This window comes from Erpetoichthys calabaricus, chromosome 16, assembly GCF_900747795.2.
Source record: "Erpetoichthys calabaricus chromosome 16, fErpCal1.3, whole genome shotgun sequence".
Classification (NCBI taxonomy): domain Eukaryota; kingdom Metazoa; phylum Chordata; class Cladistia; order Polypteriformes; family Polypteridae; genus Erpetoichthys; species Erpetoichthys calabaricus.
The window spans coordinates 5,398,459-5,414,001 of record NC_041409.2 but is presented as its reverse complement, the minus strand read 5'-3'; the positions used below and the strand labels follow the sequence as shown (position 1 = coordinate 5,414,001).

Sequence of the window (15,543 nt, the reverse complement as noted above, 5' to 3'; positions counted from 1 at the left end):
CTGATGCAATCAATTATTTAGTGTTTTATATCTCTCTATTATAAAAGGAAATCCTGTCCTGGAAAGCAAAAAGCAAGTCTACGATATGTGATCTTCTCGTAAGACATTTTAAAGACCTGCAAGACCAAAGACACGCCCGACTTACAATCTATCAAATAGGACAATAGGCAGCAAAACATTCAGTCTTGTGAAGGATTTGAGCACACACAGATCCAGGGCTCTCAGCGCATATAAAGCGTATAAGGTACGTTATAAATTAAATGTCAACATCTAAGCGAAGAAGAAAGCAGCACGGAGAAAAGAGACTCAAATACATTGGACAGAAAAAAGAGCAAAAAAGAATAATCGAGGTGCAAATTCGGAAAGTAAGGAAAGCAATTATCAGCCCAGAACAAGTGGAATTGAAAAAAAAGCACGTCCAATCTGGCTCAGAATTAAAAGACAATGAGTAAAAGAAAGTAGAACTTCATAAAGACGTTTACAAACATTGGCACTAAACAGATGCAGAGCAGGTTACAGACTATGAAACCAGGGAAATAAAAAAAAAAACGGCGCTATACACATGTGTAGAAAGTTAAAGGATATGAAAGTAGGAAAATTAGAAAATATAAAAAAAGAAAGTAAAGATCGCAGTAGCACAAACAAACAAACTGCCTTATTTAACTATGCACCAGTCTAACTTTGGTTTTGCACAATAATTACTACACTATTGCACCTTAACACTTAATTCTACTTTATTCACATAATTGTACTTATTTATTATGTTCTACTATACTGTTATCTTTCAATCTATGACTTTTTGATATTCTTCTAACTTTGCACAGTTTTTGATAAGCGGATCAGGATGCATTTCACTGCGTGTTGTCCTGTATAACTATGCATGTGACAAATAAAGAATCTTGAGAATTTCAAAAACGGAGTTTACCGCACATGCATTTATTGGTTACTTTGTTAGTGTATATATATTTGTCTGTCTGCTTATTTAAAAAGCTACATTTACTCCAGGAGTCAAAAACGTTCTGTCCAGCCCTTGTCCAAAAACCTAGACAAAAGCTGGGGTATCACCTTGGTAACCCCATGTACTTTTGGAACTGTGAGAGGAAAATAGCAGGACTTTACAGACAGGAGTCCAATGCAGAACTCTACTTAGTTTTTTACTTTGTAAAAAAAATTATTAACTGCTGATGATGTAGATCATTTTGTCTGTGCTGAAATTCCAAACAGAGAAACCTATCCTGACCTCATTAAAAAGATTCAGCATATTGGTACTCGCAAGATTACAAATATTGTTTTTAAAGAAGTGCTGAAATAAAAATGAAACTAATGAAATAGCAACAATTCAAAGAAAAAAAAATCTTAAAAGGGTGTATCTGGAAAACCAAACACGGGGGTTGGCAAGCCAAGCGAGCAGGGTGTGAAGCCCCCTAGTTTGTAATTAATTTAGACCACTTTACAGAGATCTGTTTCACTTTGACATTAAAGTGCCTTTTTCTGTTGATGAGTGTCGAAAAAGCCCAAATAAATCACTGTAATTCAATGTTGTATAGGAATAAAATGTGAAAACTTCCAAGGGGCTGAATATTTTTTGTCGGTAGTGTACAACAGCCTAGGGATACACAAGGCTCTGTTTTATAGTTCAGCCAGTGTGGCACTCTGCACTAGAACCTGAGTAAAGATAACTCAAATAAAAGATCCTGCATCTTGTTTTACAGAAAAGCCATGAGCTTACCAATTAAGTAGTTTACATAAAAGATCAATCTTTTTGATTGTGTAACTCTGATACAGCCTAAAAAATGAAAAAGAAATGAATCTCTTAAAATTGCCATGCAGGAATACTGCTGCAAGCCAATGTGAGATTAAAACATTACAAGAATGTGTGTGCTCACGAGTCTGGCAAAAATGTGCTTGCTTTAAGGAGCAGAGTGTGGAAAGCTGGATTTGATAAGCATTCACTACATTCTTTATATCCTGAGCTGTTGTTATGCAAGTAGCCAATGTACTTGCTGTATTAGACTAGCCACTGCTACTGAATCACTTAATACATCTCTCTATTATAATAAAAAAAAATCCTGGGACAAGACGTGACTTTTTCAGAGAGATACTTTCACGTCCCACGAGACGAGACTTTGTGCCAAAGATTTAACCATGCTGGGGCCGGAAATAAAAGACAAAGAGTAGATGACAAAGTAGAACGTCGTAAAGAATTCAAAAACATTGGCGCAATACACATGCAGAGCAGGTTAGAGATAATGAAAGTACTAAAATTCGAAAGCCTCAAAAAAAATGATACTAAAGATTGCATTAGTGCAAACAAATGGAAATTATTACTCGGTGAAATAACGGAATAGCGAAAAGAGATCAAATATATTGTTCAGATTTAAACTTTAAGTCGGAGACTTGTAGATCGGCTAATTCATGTTGCCATCAAGGAAAAGTAGCGTTTCTTCCCAATGAAGAGGCGTACCCGCAAGAATTAAAAGATTTGTTGTTTGGTGAAATCCACAGAGACGAGCGGCAGAGACACAAAGTGGCTGGCGCATAGTGTAGGCCGGGGGGGTTGGCGAGCAAAGGTGGCAAAGCCCCCAGTCTATCATATTTTACACATATCATAACATAATCAATTCATTTCAGAGTCACAGGGGACTGGATTCTATCCCAGCAACTTCAGGCATAAGGTAGAAATGTACTCAAATTTCTTCTGTCTGCAGATTGACTGACCATTGACTGACTTCTCGTTATTGCCGCTTTCTCACAAGTGCATTAACAAGTGAAAATGCACATCAACTTGCTTTTCAAAGACACTTTTAACATGAAAACAAGGATCATCTCACATATTACTTAAGTGTTAGATGCAAGATCAACTAGCATGTAAAGAAAATAAACAATAAAAAAATAAGGATTTACATAGAGTATAAGCCTCAAGACATTGATTAGAAAATGTACTGTCAAAGAAAGGATAAAATCATGAATGTTTTAGTTTTCAGCTAAATTCCAGAGGCCTTATTAATAAATCTTGTGTATGCACAACATGAGGCTTGAAACACGCGTACGCCAACTTCCAACGCAAACACAAAATGTGACAGGGGAATAAGCTTTTATTTGCGGCAAGTCTGACCCAACCATACGCAACATTTTGGAGAAACTGAAAAATAACGACACTCTTGATGAAGCAGGGAGATGCAGCCAGACTGGCTAAATGAAGACTCGCACACATAATAATTAATATCACCAAGCCATTGTTACATTGTGTGTTGACGTGACAAATATATCACACCTCAAAAACAATGAATCTGCTGTGCTGATTGTATTTTAGTTCCCTTTTAAGGGGGCCAATGCTACATATCTGCACTGAAGAACCTTTTTGGTTATTGATCAGCTAATATATTGGTGAGCTGTTGTAACTTCTGAGCGAAGGTCTTCCTAGAGGTCCTATAATGCTGCACATGATATTCTGCTCTCAGTTGTGGAGCACAACCAGATACTCTTGAATGCAGGTGGTGGGGTCTTGGCGCATTATATGAGAGGCTGCTCTACCAGCCAATGAAGTTCTGCAGCATTGTGATTGCATATGTGTAAGGTTGATTAGCATGCTACATATACAGTATGGATGTTTCAGGGTGGCATTCAAGGCATGTTCATGTGCATGTTGTGAGAGACGGCGGGCAGTTCAATCCGGCTGGGAAGTCCCAAAACTAAAAGAGTGGAGAAGGGCAGCATTTCCAGGACACTGCCTCCCCCAGGACTCTAGGTGGCAGCTCCCCTGGGCGGTAAATGTACCCCGAATTCCCTCAAGGCATCATGGGACATGGAGTCCATTTTCTCAGCCCTGTTGGGTGCCGTGGGTGCCAGCAGGGGGAGCTCATAAAGGACCTGGGGACTCCTACTTTTCTTATAACCCGGAAGTACTTTCGGAGTCACGAGGACGGAAGCCCACAGTACTTCCGGGCTACTTGAAGACGGATGATACAGCGTTTGACCCGGAAGAAGAGAAGGAACACTTCTGGGTCAAGGACTATTTAAAGGACTGATGCAGACCCAGCAGGAGAGCAGGAGTTGGGTGGTTGAGTAACGAAGCTGCTGGGAGTGGAGGATTATTGATTATTGTTATTAATTATTGAATATTGTGGAATTGTGGCGAGTGTGGTGCTTTGTGCACTTTATTTGAAAAAAATATTAAAATTCTTCTTGGTGCTTTTAAACGTGTGTCCTGGACGTCTGTCTGTGGGGTATCACGGGGCAACAGCGACCCCTAGTGGCCACAACGTACTGTATCTACAAGGTGATTGTAATTTATAAAGGGTGAATTATGTAGAGATGTGCGTAGGGCAGGTTTTATAAATCTGATCTTTTTTTGGTGCATGCATTTTCCTGTTTTATCACTGTGTGCATATTTTCCCACGCTAAGTTTTATAAATGATGCCCCAGGTCTGTTTTACCCAGAAAGATTTAACTTTCTGTGGAAAATAAATTTTTTTTTAATTGAGCATAGTAGTAAAAATAAGGGTGCATGAGGAGAGGTTGGAAGCATGGGCTGATAGGACATTGGCGCATCCACCACACAATGAACCACCTGGATTGGGACCCGAGTGCAGCAGAACAGTGGAGGTTTTTTATGGTGGCTGGAGTGCCAATCATGCCACCAACCCCCAAGTCTTCCCTGTAAATTGGAGGACCTGCTTGCAGATTAACGTCATACTCAGGATGAAGTAATTGCAGGTTAAAGGCCTAGCTCAAGGGCCCAACAAAGTGGAGTCACTTCTGGCATTTACGGGATTTGAACCGTCAACCTTCTAATTGCTGATGCAATTCCCAAGCCACAGAGCCATACATATTTATTTGTGAGAAAAAAAATAAAAAAAAGATTCCAAACAGCTTACTTTTAAATAAGACATTGATCATGATATTATTTGCTGATGAATGCACAAACGCAGATTACTAGGAACAACTACAATGATAAATGAAGCTGAACATGACATTGAAATGTAACACTTTAAAAACAAAACTAGCTAAAAATCAATTTATAGACAAATAATCTGCCAGAAATAAGAATAACAAGAAATAAGTTACTGTAGCTATACTCAGAACCTTGGTTTGGACATGTGCAGAGGAGAGATGCTGAGTATATTGGGAGAAGGATGCTAAGGATAGAGCTGCCAGGTCACAGGAACAGAGGAAGGCCTAAGAGAAGGTTTATGGATGTGGTGAGAGAGGACATGCAGGTGATGGGTGTGACAGAACAAGATGACGAGGACAGGAAGATATGGAAGGAGATGATCCGCTGTGGCAACCCCTAACTGGAGCAGCCGAAAGAAGAAGAAGAAGCTGTACTCAGAACCTCACAAACAGAGCAACAAAAACTTGTCATAGACCTCAGGTGTACCACCAAAGTTACAGCATAAATCATAAAAAATATGTTTGAATGACTTACCATTTGCGATATAGTTCATGGCTGACATCATAATAATCTGTTGCCTTCCTAATGCTTGTGAAATGTCCCAGTAAAAAACTGAAGAAGAAAAAGAAAAAAGAAAACATTCTGAAGAAGTTGGAAAATGAAAACAGAAGGTTCAGTTACAGAAGCACCACAACGAGGACTGTCACAAAGTCCACACTGAATCACCACTTACTCTGCTCAGCTGATGATGCCTGTGTTTAGCTGTATTCTCTACAAAGTTTAGCTTCTCAGGTATGAAAGAAAACATTCTGACTCTAAACATTAAATAAAATTGAGTGTGTCTCCTGGTGATTTCTAAACGGTAATTTGACACAAACATAACCACTGTTTGTAATGACAACTGACTGCTGGTCACCTCCTAGTAGTGACAGTTGCTCTTAATGGATCTCAGTCCCATCGCCATACAGAGCTATCTTAACACGTCTCTTTGATGACCTCACGTCAGCTCTGTTGCTGCTGCACTTTACATCAAGCTCTGTTGGTGAAGGGATTACTAGTAAAATGTTATGTTCACCTCAGTGTTTTTCTAGTTTTAAAATATTTTTTAGCTTTTGTTTTTTTATTTAGTTTTTGATTTTATTTCTATTTTCCACCATTTTTGAATTTTAGTTTTATGTAGTTTTTTGTTCTTTTTTTAGTTTTTATTCAGTTTTAGTTTTTTGCCATTTTCTAATTTTATTTTTTGTCCTTTTTTGTTTTTATTTAGTTTAGATTTTCAGCAATTACCTTTTACTTTTTGTTACATTTAACTATACTCACCAAAAATGTTGACATGGACATAGTTTTGCAGTTTTCTTTTGTGGAAGATGACCCGGACACAGACAGGCGGACACGTTTAGCTCACCCACAACACGTTTATTTACAGAGTCCATTATTTACAATAGCCCCAAAGTCCTCGCCACCATCAAATGCCTCACTTCTTCAGGCCGCCTACTTGCCTCCTCCCAGACCTTGTCCTTCTTCCACCCGACTCAAGCCCCTGAATGGAGGGAGGCGGCCCCTTTTATCCACACCCGGATGTGCTCCAGGTGTCTTCCGATGAGCTTCCGCTGGCACTCCCCAGTGTGGCGGAAGTACCGGGTCTGCACCCAGAAGCACTCTGGGTGTCCCTGATCCTCTTCCCCCAGCACTTCCGGGTGTGGCGGAAGTGCTGAGGTCCAGGGCTCCCAAGGCATTGGAGTGCCCCCTGGCGGTGACCACGGGCCCCTGCAGGGTTGAGCTTCAAAGCTCTGTACCCGTGGTCCCCATAGCCGCCAGGGCGGTCGCCCCCATGTGGTCTGGGGGAGGCGTAAGCCCTCCTCCGGGGTATCCCGGCTGGGTCGCACCCCCCAGCCACCTGCGACACTGCCCCACCGCCAGTGAAGACCCGTTGGGCGGAGCGGCTCGTCCCGTGAGGGCAGCTCATCCCCGAAGTGGGTCCTACTCCTGAAGCTCCAGGGTCCGGTCCTGCAAAACAAAGCGCAGAAACAGGGGTGGAGACGCTGCCTGGACACCACCACCTGGCGTCCTGTCATGCCTCGCACAGGCAGTCCTCCCCCCTCCTACTGGGACCCCGGGGTCTACTACTTCAGCACCCCCTCCGAGGTTTCCGTGCCCCTTTGGTTGGAGCTACTTGCACCCCTGTAGCCTCAGCCAGCTGTGACACTTTATACTTGTAAACTTGTATCTCATTCCTGTTGTAACTAGCAACATAATCCATACAATATTACTGTCTGTGACCGAACTCCATTTTCTCCTAATTTGCATTGGGTGTGACGAGGATGGACAGAATTAGAAATGAGTACATTAGAAGGTCAGCTCAAGTTGGACGGTTGGGAGACAAAGTCAGAGAGGCGAGATTGCGTTGGTTTGGACATGTGCAGAGGAGACATGCTGGGTATATTGGGAGAAGGATGCTAAGGATACAGCTGCCAGGCAAGAGGAAAAGAGGAAGAGGAGGTTTATGGATGTGGTGAGAGAGAACATGCAGGTGATGGGTGTAACAGAACAAGATACAGAGGACAGAAAGATATGGAAGAAGATGATCCGCTGTGGCAACCGCTAACGGGAGTAGCTGAAAGAAAATTTTCCTATGTTGTAGAACCACTGTGTCGCATTAATTTCATATACACCGTGGCTCAGTGGTAGCGCTGCTGCCTCGCAGTTAGGAGACCTGGGTTCGCTTGCTGGGTCCTCCCTGCGTAGCTTTCCTCCCACAGTCCAAAGACATGCAGGTTAGGTGCACTGGCAATGCTAAATTGTCCCTAGTGTATGTGTGTGTCCTGCGGTGGGCTGGCGCCCTGCCCGGGGATTTGTTCCTGCCCTGTGCTGGCTGGGATTGGCTCCAGCAGACCCCCCATTGACCCTGTGTTAGGATATAGAGAGTTGGAAAATGACTGACTGACGTTAAAGCAAATGGTTATTTCATTTTAAAAATGCTGTCGTTTTTATTTTTGAGATTCCCTTTGCAAGTGGTTAGATCACTGCACATATACACTCTTAGCTGTATTTTTGATATCTCCTGGTCAATACTATATGTCACCTACCCATTTCTAAACTTTGAAAGTGCATTTTTTTTTCAGAAAATTCTTACTTTGCTAATTTTTTGAAATGCTGTTGATGTCACTCCTTGAACTGTGTTAATAGAAATAATAGCATAAATAGAGATGAAAGTATTTCCATGTATATACTGCATTTCTACAAGCATACCATTTACATTATATACTGAATATCTGTTATATTAACATCTCAGATCTTTCACTTAATAAGTAATGTGCAAAACCTGGGGAGCTCCTTGTGAGCCTAAACTGGGAGGATGTCATTTAACAACACAGATTCTGGCAATTGAGAGTGCTTAGTGACACACTTCTAATAACTAGCCATTAAACAATACCTGAGGTTAGGAACACTCAGTCCACATACACTTGAGGAGAACATGCAAACTTCATTGTCCATCTTGGGAGAATTGTTCTACGTCTGGAGGAGATTGGACTTTTTCCCAACAATACAGTTGTTAAAAGTCTTCCTCCTCTTCACCAAATGGACAGTCAACCAGTTTTATGTCTTCTTAGATCACTGGACATCATTTAAGAATTTCTTTGGCATGTGTATTACCTTCATAAGTATGTTTGGTGTTAAATTAATGCTAATGTTATGATGAATCTTTTGAGGTTATTTTCAGAAAGGTATGTTTCTGCTCTAATATATCTGGAAAATCTTTCTATAATTATGCCTTTTAATGAAGCAGGACCCTGGCATGCCTACTGTGGGTAAAATGTACAATGTACGGGTCTATTTCCCTTCTCTTTGTATTTCTCAGGAGCAAATGGAAATGGTGTTTGTGCATTTCTAGTATTCTTTATTTGACGGTTTTATAATTTTCTTCCATTTTGTTAATATATATAATTTTGAGCTTGCTACAACTATTATATGAATTATCTTCCTACTATCATTGTAATTAAATCTAAAAAGTATAGCCCTTTTTACTGTAAGGACATGCTAGAACTCAGCCCCTGAGGTTCACAGTCTGAATATTCAGAAATATTGAGTATTATTAAATAGTTAGGCTTTGTATCAAATGTTACACACGTTAAGATAAGATGCGTAGCCTCTAAGGTGTTTCCAAAACACATGCTAAGGAATAGCACTTAGCCTTTGAGGTTGCATATGAAATATTATAAACATAAAGCACACATTAAGAGAGCTACCTAGCCGCTGAGGTTTTATTTTAACCCTTTAACCGCCAACTCCCTAAATATTCCCCACGCCAGGCGAAATCTGAACAATTTTTGTTTTTTTACTTTTTTACATTTTTTTTACATTTTTTACATTTATTCAAGCAGTATTGACCACTAAATGTTGTGCAAGTTGCCAGTGTATACACGAAATCTATAAATGTAACCTGAATTCTCAGCTAAGCAAAACATCTTAATACCAAACCGTGCCCTTTTCAATGGTAGATACTGTCGAAACTGTAAGCGGCCCTTCCACGACAATAAACTTTCATCAACTGCAACTGACGGTCCTGGCATGTAGGGCAACTGAAATGCTTCAAATAAATGATCAATCAAAGGACGTAGCTTGAACAAGTGGTCGCGGTTTGGATCTTTCTTATCTGGCTCGTTTCTGTTGTCATTCAAATGAAAGAATTTCAGCAGCAAAGAGAATCGGTTACGTGTCATGACAGCTGCAAAAATAGGTGTTGCATACATAGGATCTGTAGACCAGTACATCTCAATATCTGGTTTTCTGATTATTCCCATCAACATCAAAATCCCAATGAATTTTTTCATTTCGTTTTCATCAGTGTCAAACCAAGCACGAACACGGGAATGTGGAGGTAAATTGGGATTTTTCTCAATAAACTGTGCTGCGTACAGATTTGTCTGATGAACAAAATGTCTGATCAAATCAGGTGACACAAACAGCTCATAAAACTGCTCAGCAGTGTAATTGTTTACATCAACAATAAAGCCACATGTTGCCTCAAACGAATGCAGAAAAGGTAGTTCACCACGGGCAGCAGCCCAGCTGAGATGCTGGGGATACACCCACTCAGCGCCGTCATCCGATGCGTCTTCATTCACAATATCATGCAGCGCACGTTGCTGCTCATCACTGTCACTAAAATCTTCTTCAGAACTGCTACAATCATGATCAGAACTGTCCAAAATCGCCTGCAAAGCCTCACTTGAAGTCAGTTTACGTTTCGCCATATTCACAGCTGTTACATGCGAATCACGTCACATGACCGGCCAAAACAACCACAGACTTGTCGAAATACAACGTAGTAATAATACCCACGCCAAACCGTCAGTTATACTACGCGCCAGGCATTCATATAACCACAGGCAAATGTGCCGGATAATTCCGGCAGTATGGCGTTAGCATTAAAACAACGGTGCCGGATATATCCGGCAGAGGGCGGTGAAGGGGTTAAAGCACACGCTAGTTAAACAGTACTTAACCTCTGAGGTCACGTATAAAATGTGACCAATAGCCATAGCTGTAATGCTTTTTAGAGGTATACAGTATACCCTCGTGAAGTTGCGGTTCAGAGTTCACGGCCTCAGTCACTCGCGGATTTTTGCTTAGAACCTATCTAATAATTGTTAGCGGAAACCGCAAATATCCCCCACAATTTTTATGGCTTTTTTCGAAAGGAGCGCTCCTGAACCCATCCACCCGTCTTCACCATTTCAGGAACTAGCGGTGGGACAATCTTTACATTCCCATTCAACGTGCGGATCTCTGAACTATCTATTTTCATCATTACAATTCTTCCGTTGACGTTTTTCATGATTTACTGTATGTGTTTTCTTTGTGCATTGTTGTATTTAATGTGTAATCGCCGTAAGGGTAACAGGGGTGGTATCGTTGTTTTCATTACATTCTTTATTTGCTGTTTGATTACCGGTTTGCTTTGTTTTTGTCCCTGTTTGTGAGTGTGTGTGGGTCGGGCAAAGGCTGGGTGCCTCCCTGGAATCTCCACCATAAAAATAAATAAATCGCCATCTTCTCGACAGTGTGAATCCTAGCAGCACCGGACCGCTACAGTGTTATTCATTTCTCCTTGCTGCTGATTGACTGTGATGCATCCCCAGCTGAGTGTTCTTGTGTTTTCCGTTTTGTTCCCCTGAATCCTTAAACCGCCACAACCGGCTATAGTCATTTCCCAGTGCCATTTGCGAGCACGCAGGAGCTGATCAGTCAGTGCTGTACATTCGTTAAGCAACCAGCTCATGACCACAGTCAGCCCCTTGTGAGCAGGGGGGCTGAACGCACCCCTAGAAGACACAGATGCTCCTCAAAAAAACCCTCTTAAAAAACGCTGATAGACTACCTTCACATTGCTCCTTTACTTGCTGGGCTTACTTGTGGCTGCTCTGTCGCGTGATAAGCTTCTTGGGTGACACTACGCATACTTAAAAGCCTGAACAGCACCTGTCCTTTTTGGCTGATTGCTTTGTTTCTCTCTCCTCCCCCAGACATCCTCTGCTCCTGTTGGGTGTCCCGTTCCCATTGTGCTCCCTTATGATGTTTGCCTATTCTTTTAAACGAGAACTAACTGCATACTGAGCTCATTTTACTTCTGAAAGAGACATGTTTGTTTCAAGTGTTTGAATAAAGTTCCTGTCTCTCCAATCTCCTGTTTCTGTGCAATTCTGTGACCCAAGCGTGACACCCTGCAGCACTGCAGCCTCACTGTCCCTGGGATTGAGCCGCTGCACTAGACTAGCCTGCCAGCGTCAGCACTTACCTCTATGTGCTTGTGTGCAGCCAGTTCAAGCGCAGTTGGCTCGGTGATTTCATCCATGGCGTCAGTTACACCTTGTACATATTGTTCCAGTAGTTTTTCTAGTTCATTAGCAGTGTGTAAAATTATCAGTGTTGCAGTAATTTTGATGCTCTTTGCATGAAGAAGAATGTGTTCCATTAAAATTTCACTTTTTCTTTGTGAATTGTGACATTTAGTTAAAGTGCAGCAAAAAAGTATTTGGCATCCAGGGATGCATTAACCCCAAAGTATGTGGCAGTTTAAGGCTTAAAGCCCCAAGATGCCGTCAAAATGCCCTGCACCTTCTAAGGCTTCTGGCAATGAAAACGCGCTTGCATGAATTACAGTACATACAGTGGTACATCAGTATTTTACATTCTAGCACTGCGGGAGACATATCAGTACAGCACTGTACAGTATACGGGTTTACCTTTACATTCTTTATTTTTAGGTAATGTATTAAGCTGAGTTTGAAATTAAAGTGTTTGGGGGCATATTTAGGGTTTAAACTATAAAAATAGGCATTTTTTAACCACATCCAAAATCTAGGAACGTAATCCCTGCGAAATTTGGGGGTGTACTGCATAACCTAAAGCTTTGCAAATGATAGTAACTCAGGCTAACTGAAATATTACAGTAATTCATAAGTAACTTACTGTATATCATAAAGATAAAATTGACCATTTAGACCAAGGTCAATAAATTGGGGTCGGGTTGATGATCGACACTTCTGTTGCTTTGCTGGTTAGGAGACTTGAGGCAGTAGTGAAACTGACTGCGTACAAACTTAACATTGGTCTAAACTCATAGCCAGATAAAACACCTGCAATATATTTGCTTAGTCAAGCACTGGGCTGTATTCCTATAAAGATCTCACGTGTTTAACTGGGCACAGCTATATTCATACTGTATGTTAGTTTATTTAGTGTAAGAAAATCAAACTTGAGGCCTGCCCACAGTCTGTGAAACAACTCGGGTTGCATTTTGTAAACTCTTTGTTCTAGCTACTTGAGCAAGCCTTGATGTTATCAGGTTTGGATATTCAACTGTACTTCTAAAAGGCACACCCTGCAAGCTTGTATACAAACCCACCTTTTAGTGTTATGGAATCTGTTTTGTAATTCAGTTGACCAAAGTGTAACGCAGCTATTTTGCCTAAGAGGCCTTCATGTAGGACCTGTTGTGGACCAGCTTGAACTGTGTTATAAAAAGCATCGAATGACATTTACAAAATTAGTGTTGCGTGTTCACAGCATGCGAATCCCCCCATAATAATAATAAAAAGCCTTGGCATTCTATCACCTAAACTAAAAGTGAAGCTTGTTTCTTCCACTCTTTTTTATAAAGAAATGTAAATATTTTATTGTTTCACTTTTTGCAAAAGGAATGTTAGGACCTCTAAAATGTGCTCTTTCCCATTGAGACATCAAACAACCGTCTCAGACACATATTTTATGAACAATTTCAAGTGCCCAAGACTTTTGCACACTCCCTCACTTTACTGTATGTTTTTATATATATACTGTATATATATACAGCAATGGACTGGCATTCTGCTCAGGGCTGTGCCTGCTGCTGCTGCTGAAAAGGTTTTTGTTATCTCAAAGCCCTGAATTGAGCTAACAGATACGCTTGCCATTTTTTATATTATTTATTTTTTCAGAGTGATGGTACACATTAATATGCCATGGGACGTTCGGTTCTAAAGTGTATATATATTAAAAATATATAAAAAACTGTGTTTGTTCAGACAGTATAAAATGGGATCTAAGGAGCAACACTGCAAATGTGAAAAAAGCCTTAAAACACACTTAACTAAAATGTCAACTTTCAAACCAAACATATTCTCAAGCATTGATCCGCATCTTAAGATTACATGCATATTGTAAACCTGCATATCCAAGTTGTTTTCAGTTTATGGCTTATGGTTCCAGCTATTACAGTTGTATTTTCTGATTTGAATGCTTAGGTATTGAGTGCTTAAAACACAACACTAAAGCTCATTAATCAATTAATCAAATTAATGAGGGACTATGTCTCTCGGCTGGCCTGGGAACACCTTGGGATTCCCCCGGAAGAGCTAGAAGAAGTGGCCAGGGAGAGGGAAGTCTGGGCATCTCTGCTCAAGCTGCTGCCCCCGCGACCCGACCTCGGATAAGCGGAACAGAATGGATGGATGGATGGACTAAAGCTCATGATCTAGTCCCTTCTTCAACTGCACATCATCTTGGGTAATACTATTAAAGGGGAAGGCTCACATATTGCACAACAGTCACATCCATGTCCATACAAAAAGACATTACCTTTAAAACACAAGTACACCGACACATTTTCAGTTTCCTTCTGCGTGTGTGTTTTGTTTTTAAATGTATTAGCATTTTGAGAATTTTACCTGTCAACACTTTCAATAATGGGGAAGGCGTGTTTTCTGCTGCTTTGAAGAACGTGTCTTTGTTGAGTTTTAAGGCTATTTTTCATATTTTCTATGTGATGTCCTTTAACATTTTAAACCACAAAATAGGCATTGCATTTGTTTTTATTTATAAAAATGCTCCACTTAAAAACACACAATTTCCTAAGACAAATTAATGTAGGCCATGATTGTAAACTTTAAAAACACTGAACTTATCTTATAAGCAGGTCTGAGAATACTATGTTAACGTCGGATGTTTTTTCCATTTACTTTGCAACTCCCATAACTTAATGAATTTACCAAGAAGCAATTGTACACTAAAATGGAAATGGGAATCTGGAGCAGACTACACCATTCTGTACTGTAGCTGAAAAGGATATTCTAAAAGCTTTTATAAACAGTCTGGGCAAACCATTGGGGCTACGCACAAATGAGCCAAACATGTGCACTGAGGCACATTTCATTTCGAACAGTTCTAGATTTTTAGTAAGTTCAGTGGTGGCAAGTCACTTCTTAACTTTGTTATTACACATCCATGTTCCCTAGGACACTAAATTCGAGTATCTACATATAGAAATGCATGACTGACTGGAAATAATTTTCCCTAGACTATGCAGTATGCACGAATGTCAATCAATGATTATATCTGGCATTAAGTGAATTTCATTCCAGGCAGTACGGTGGTCCTTAATTTCTGGTTTGATCTCTGATAGTGTAGACTTTACATGTTCTTCCTATGCCTGTATAAGTTTTACTTTGAAAGCTCCACTTCAAGATGCTGCACAGACAGAGAAGGGTGACATTCCAGTTTGCATATCTGACTGGTGTAAGTACCACAGTGGATGGACAAGCATCCCAAAGGGGATGGAGGATGATTCCTTGCCTGTATGAGCTTCACAGCTGGGAGGGCACAGAAACCCTTTCCCAGCCTGGAGACCAATATAATGGGAGGACCGGGGGACACAATAATGTCTGGCTCCTTTATCCAAAAATATGCTGTATGGTACAACCCTGGGCTAGGATTTCCACACAGACATCTGCAGGACATGCTGGGACCTGTAGTCCTGTGGGACAGCCCTATTGGGTTCTGTAGGGGCTGCTGGGATTAGTAGTCCTTACTTTCAGGGACTTCTGTTTGACCTGGAAGTGCTTTCAATATGCTATGCCCTAGCACTAGAAGTGATCCCAGGTCATTGAATAAAAATACATAAAAGTAGCCATTCAACCTCATTCAAGCGAGTCGGAGTCAGGACGCAGTGGAAGACACTTGCTTGGAGAAAAAGCAGTTGGATGAAGAAGGAGGAAAGTTTTTATTGTTGTGGTGTGCTGCATGGAGGATACTAGTAGGGCCTGTAAAAGTACTGGATAGAATAAAATCATTATATCTGAACCCGAGACAAACACTCCTCTGCATTCCTA

At 40.8% G+C, this 15,543-nt stretch overlaps 1 protein-coding gene across 2 annotated transcripts in view; it reads right to left on the bottom strand.

Annotated features, from left to right (window-relative positions):
- The window catches only part of LOC114667126 (cholesterol 24-hydroxylase-like), a 103,470-nt gene that overhangs the window by 56,684 nt on the left and 31,243 nt on the right, over window positions 1-15,543 (bottom strand). For both annotated transcript variants that reach the window (XM_028822278.2, XM_028822277.2), the window contains exon 2: window positions 5,429-5,506. In XM_028822278.2, coding sequence (XP_028678111.2) covers window positions 5,429-5,506 — 78 coding nt within the window. The remainder of the gene's footprint in view (window positions 1-5,428; window positions 5,507-15,543) is intronic.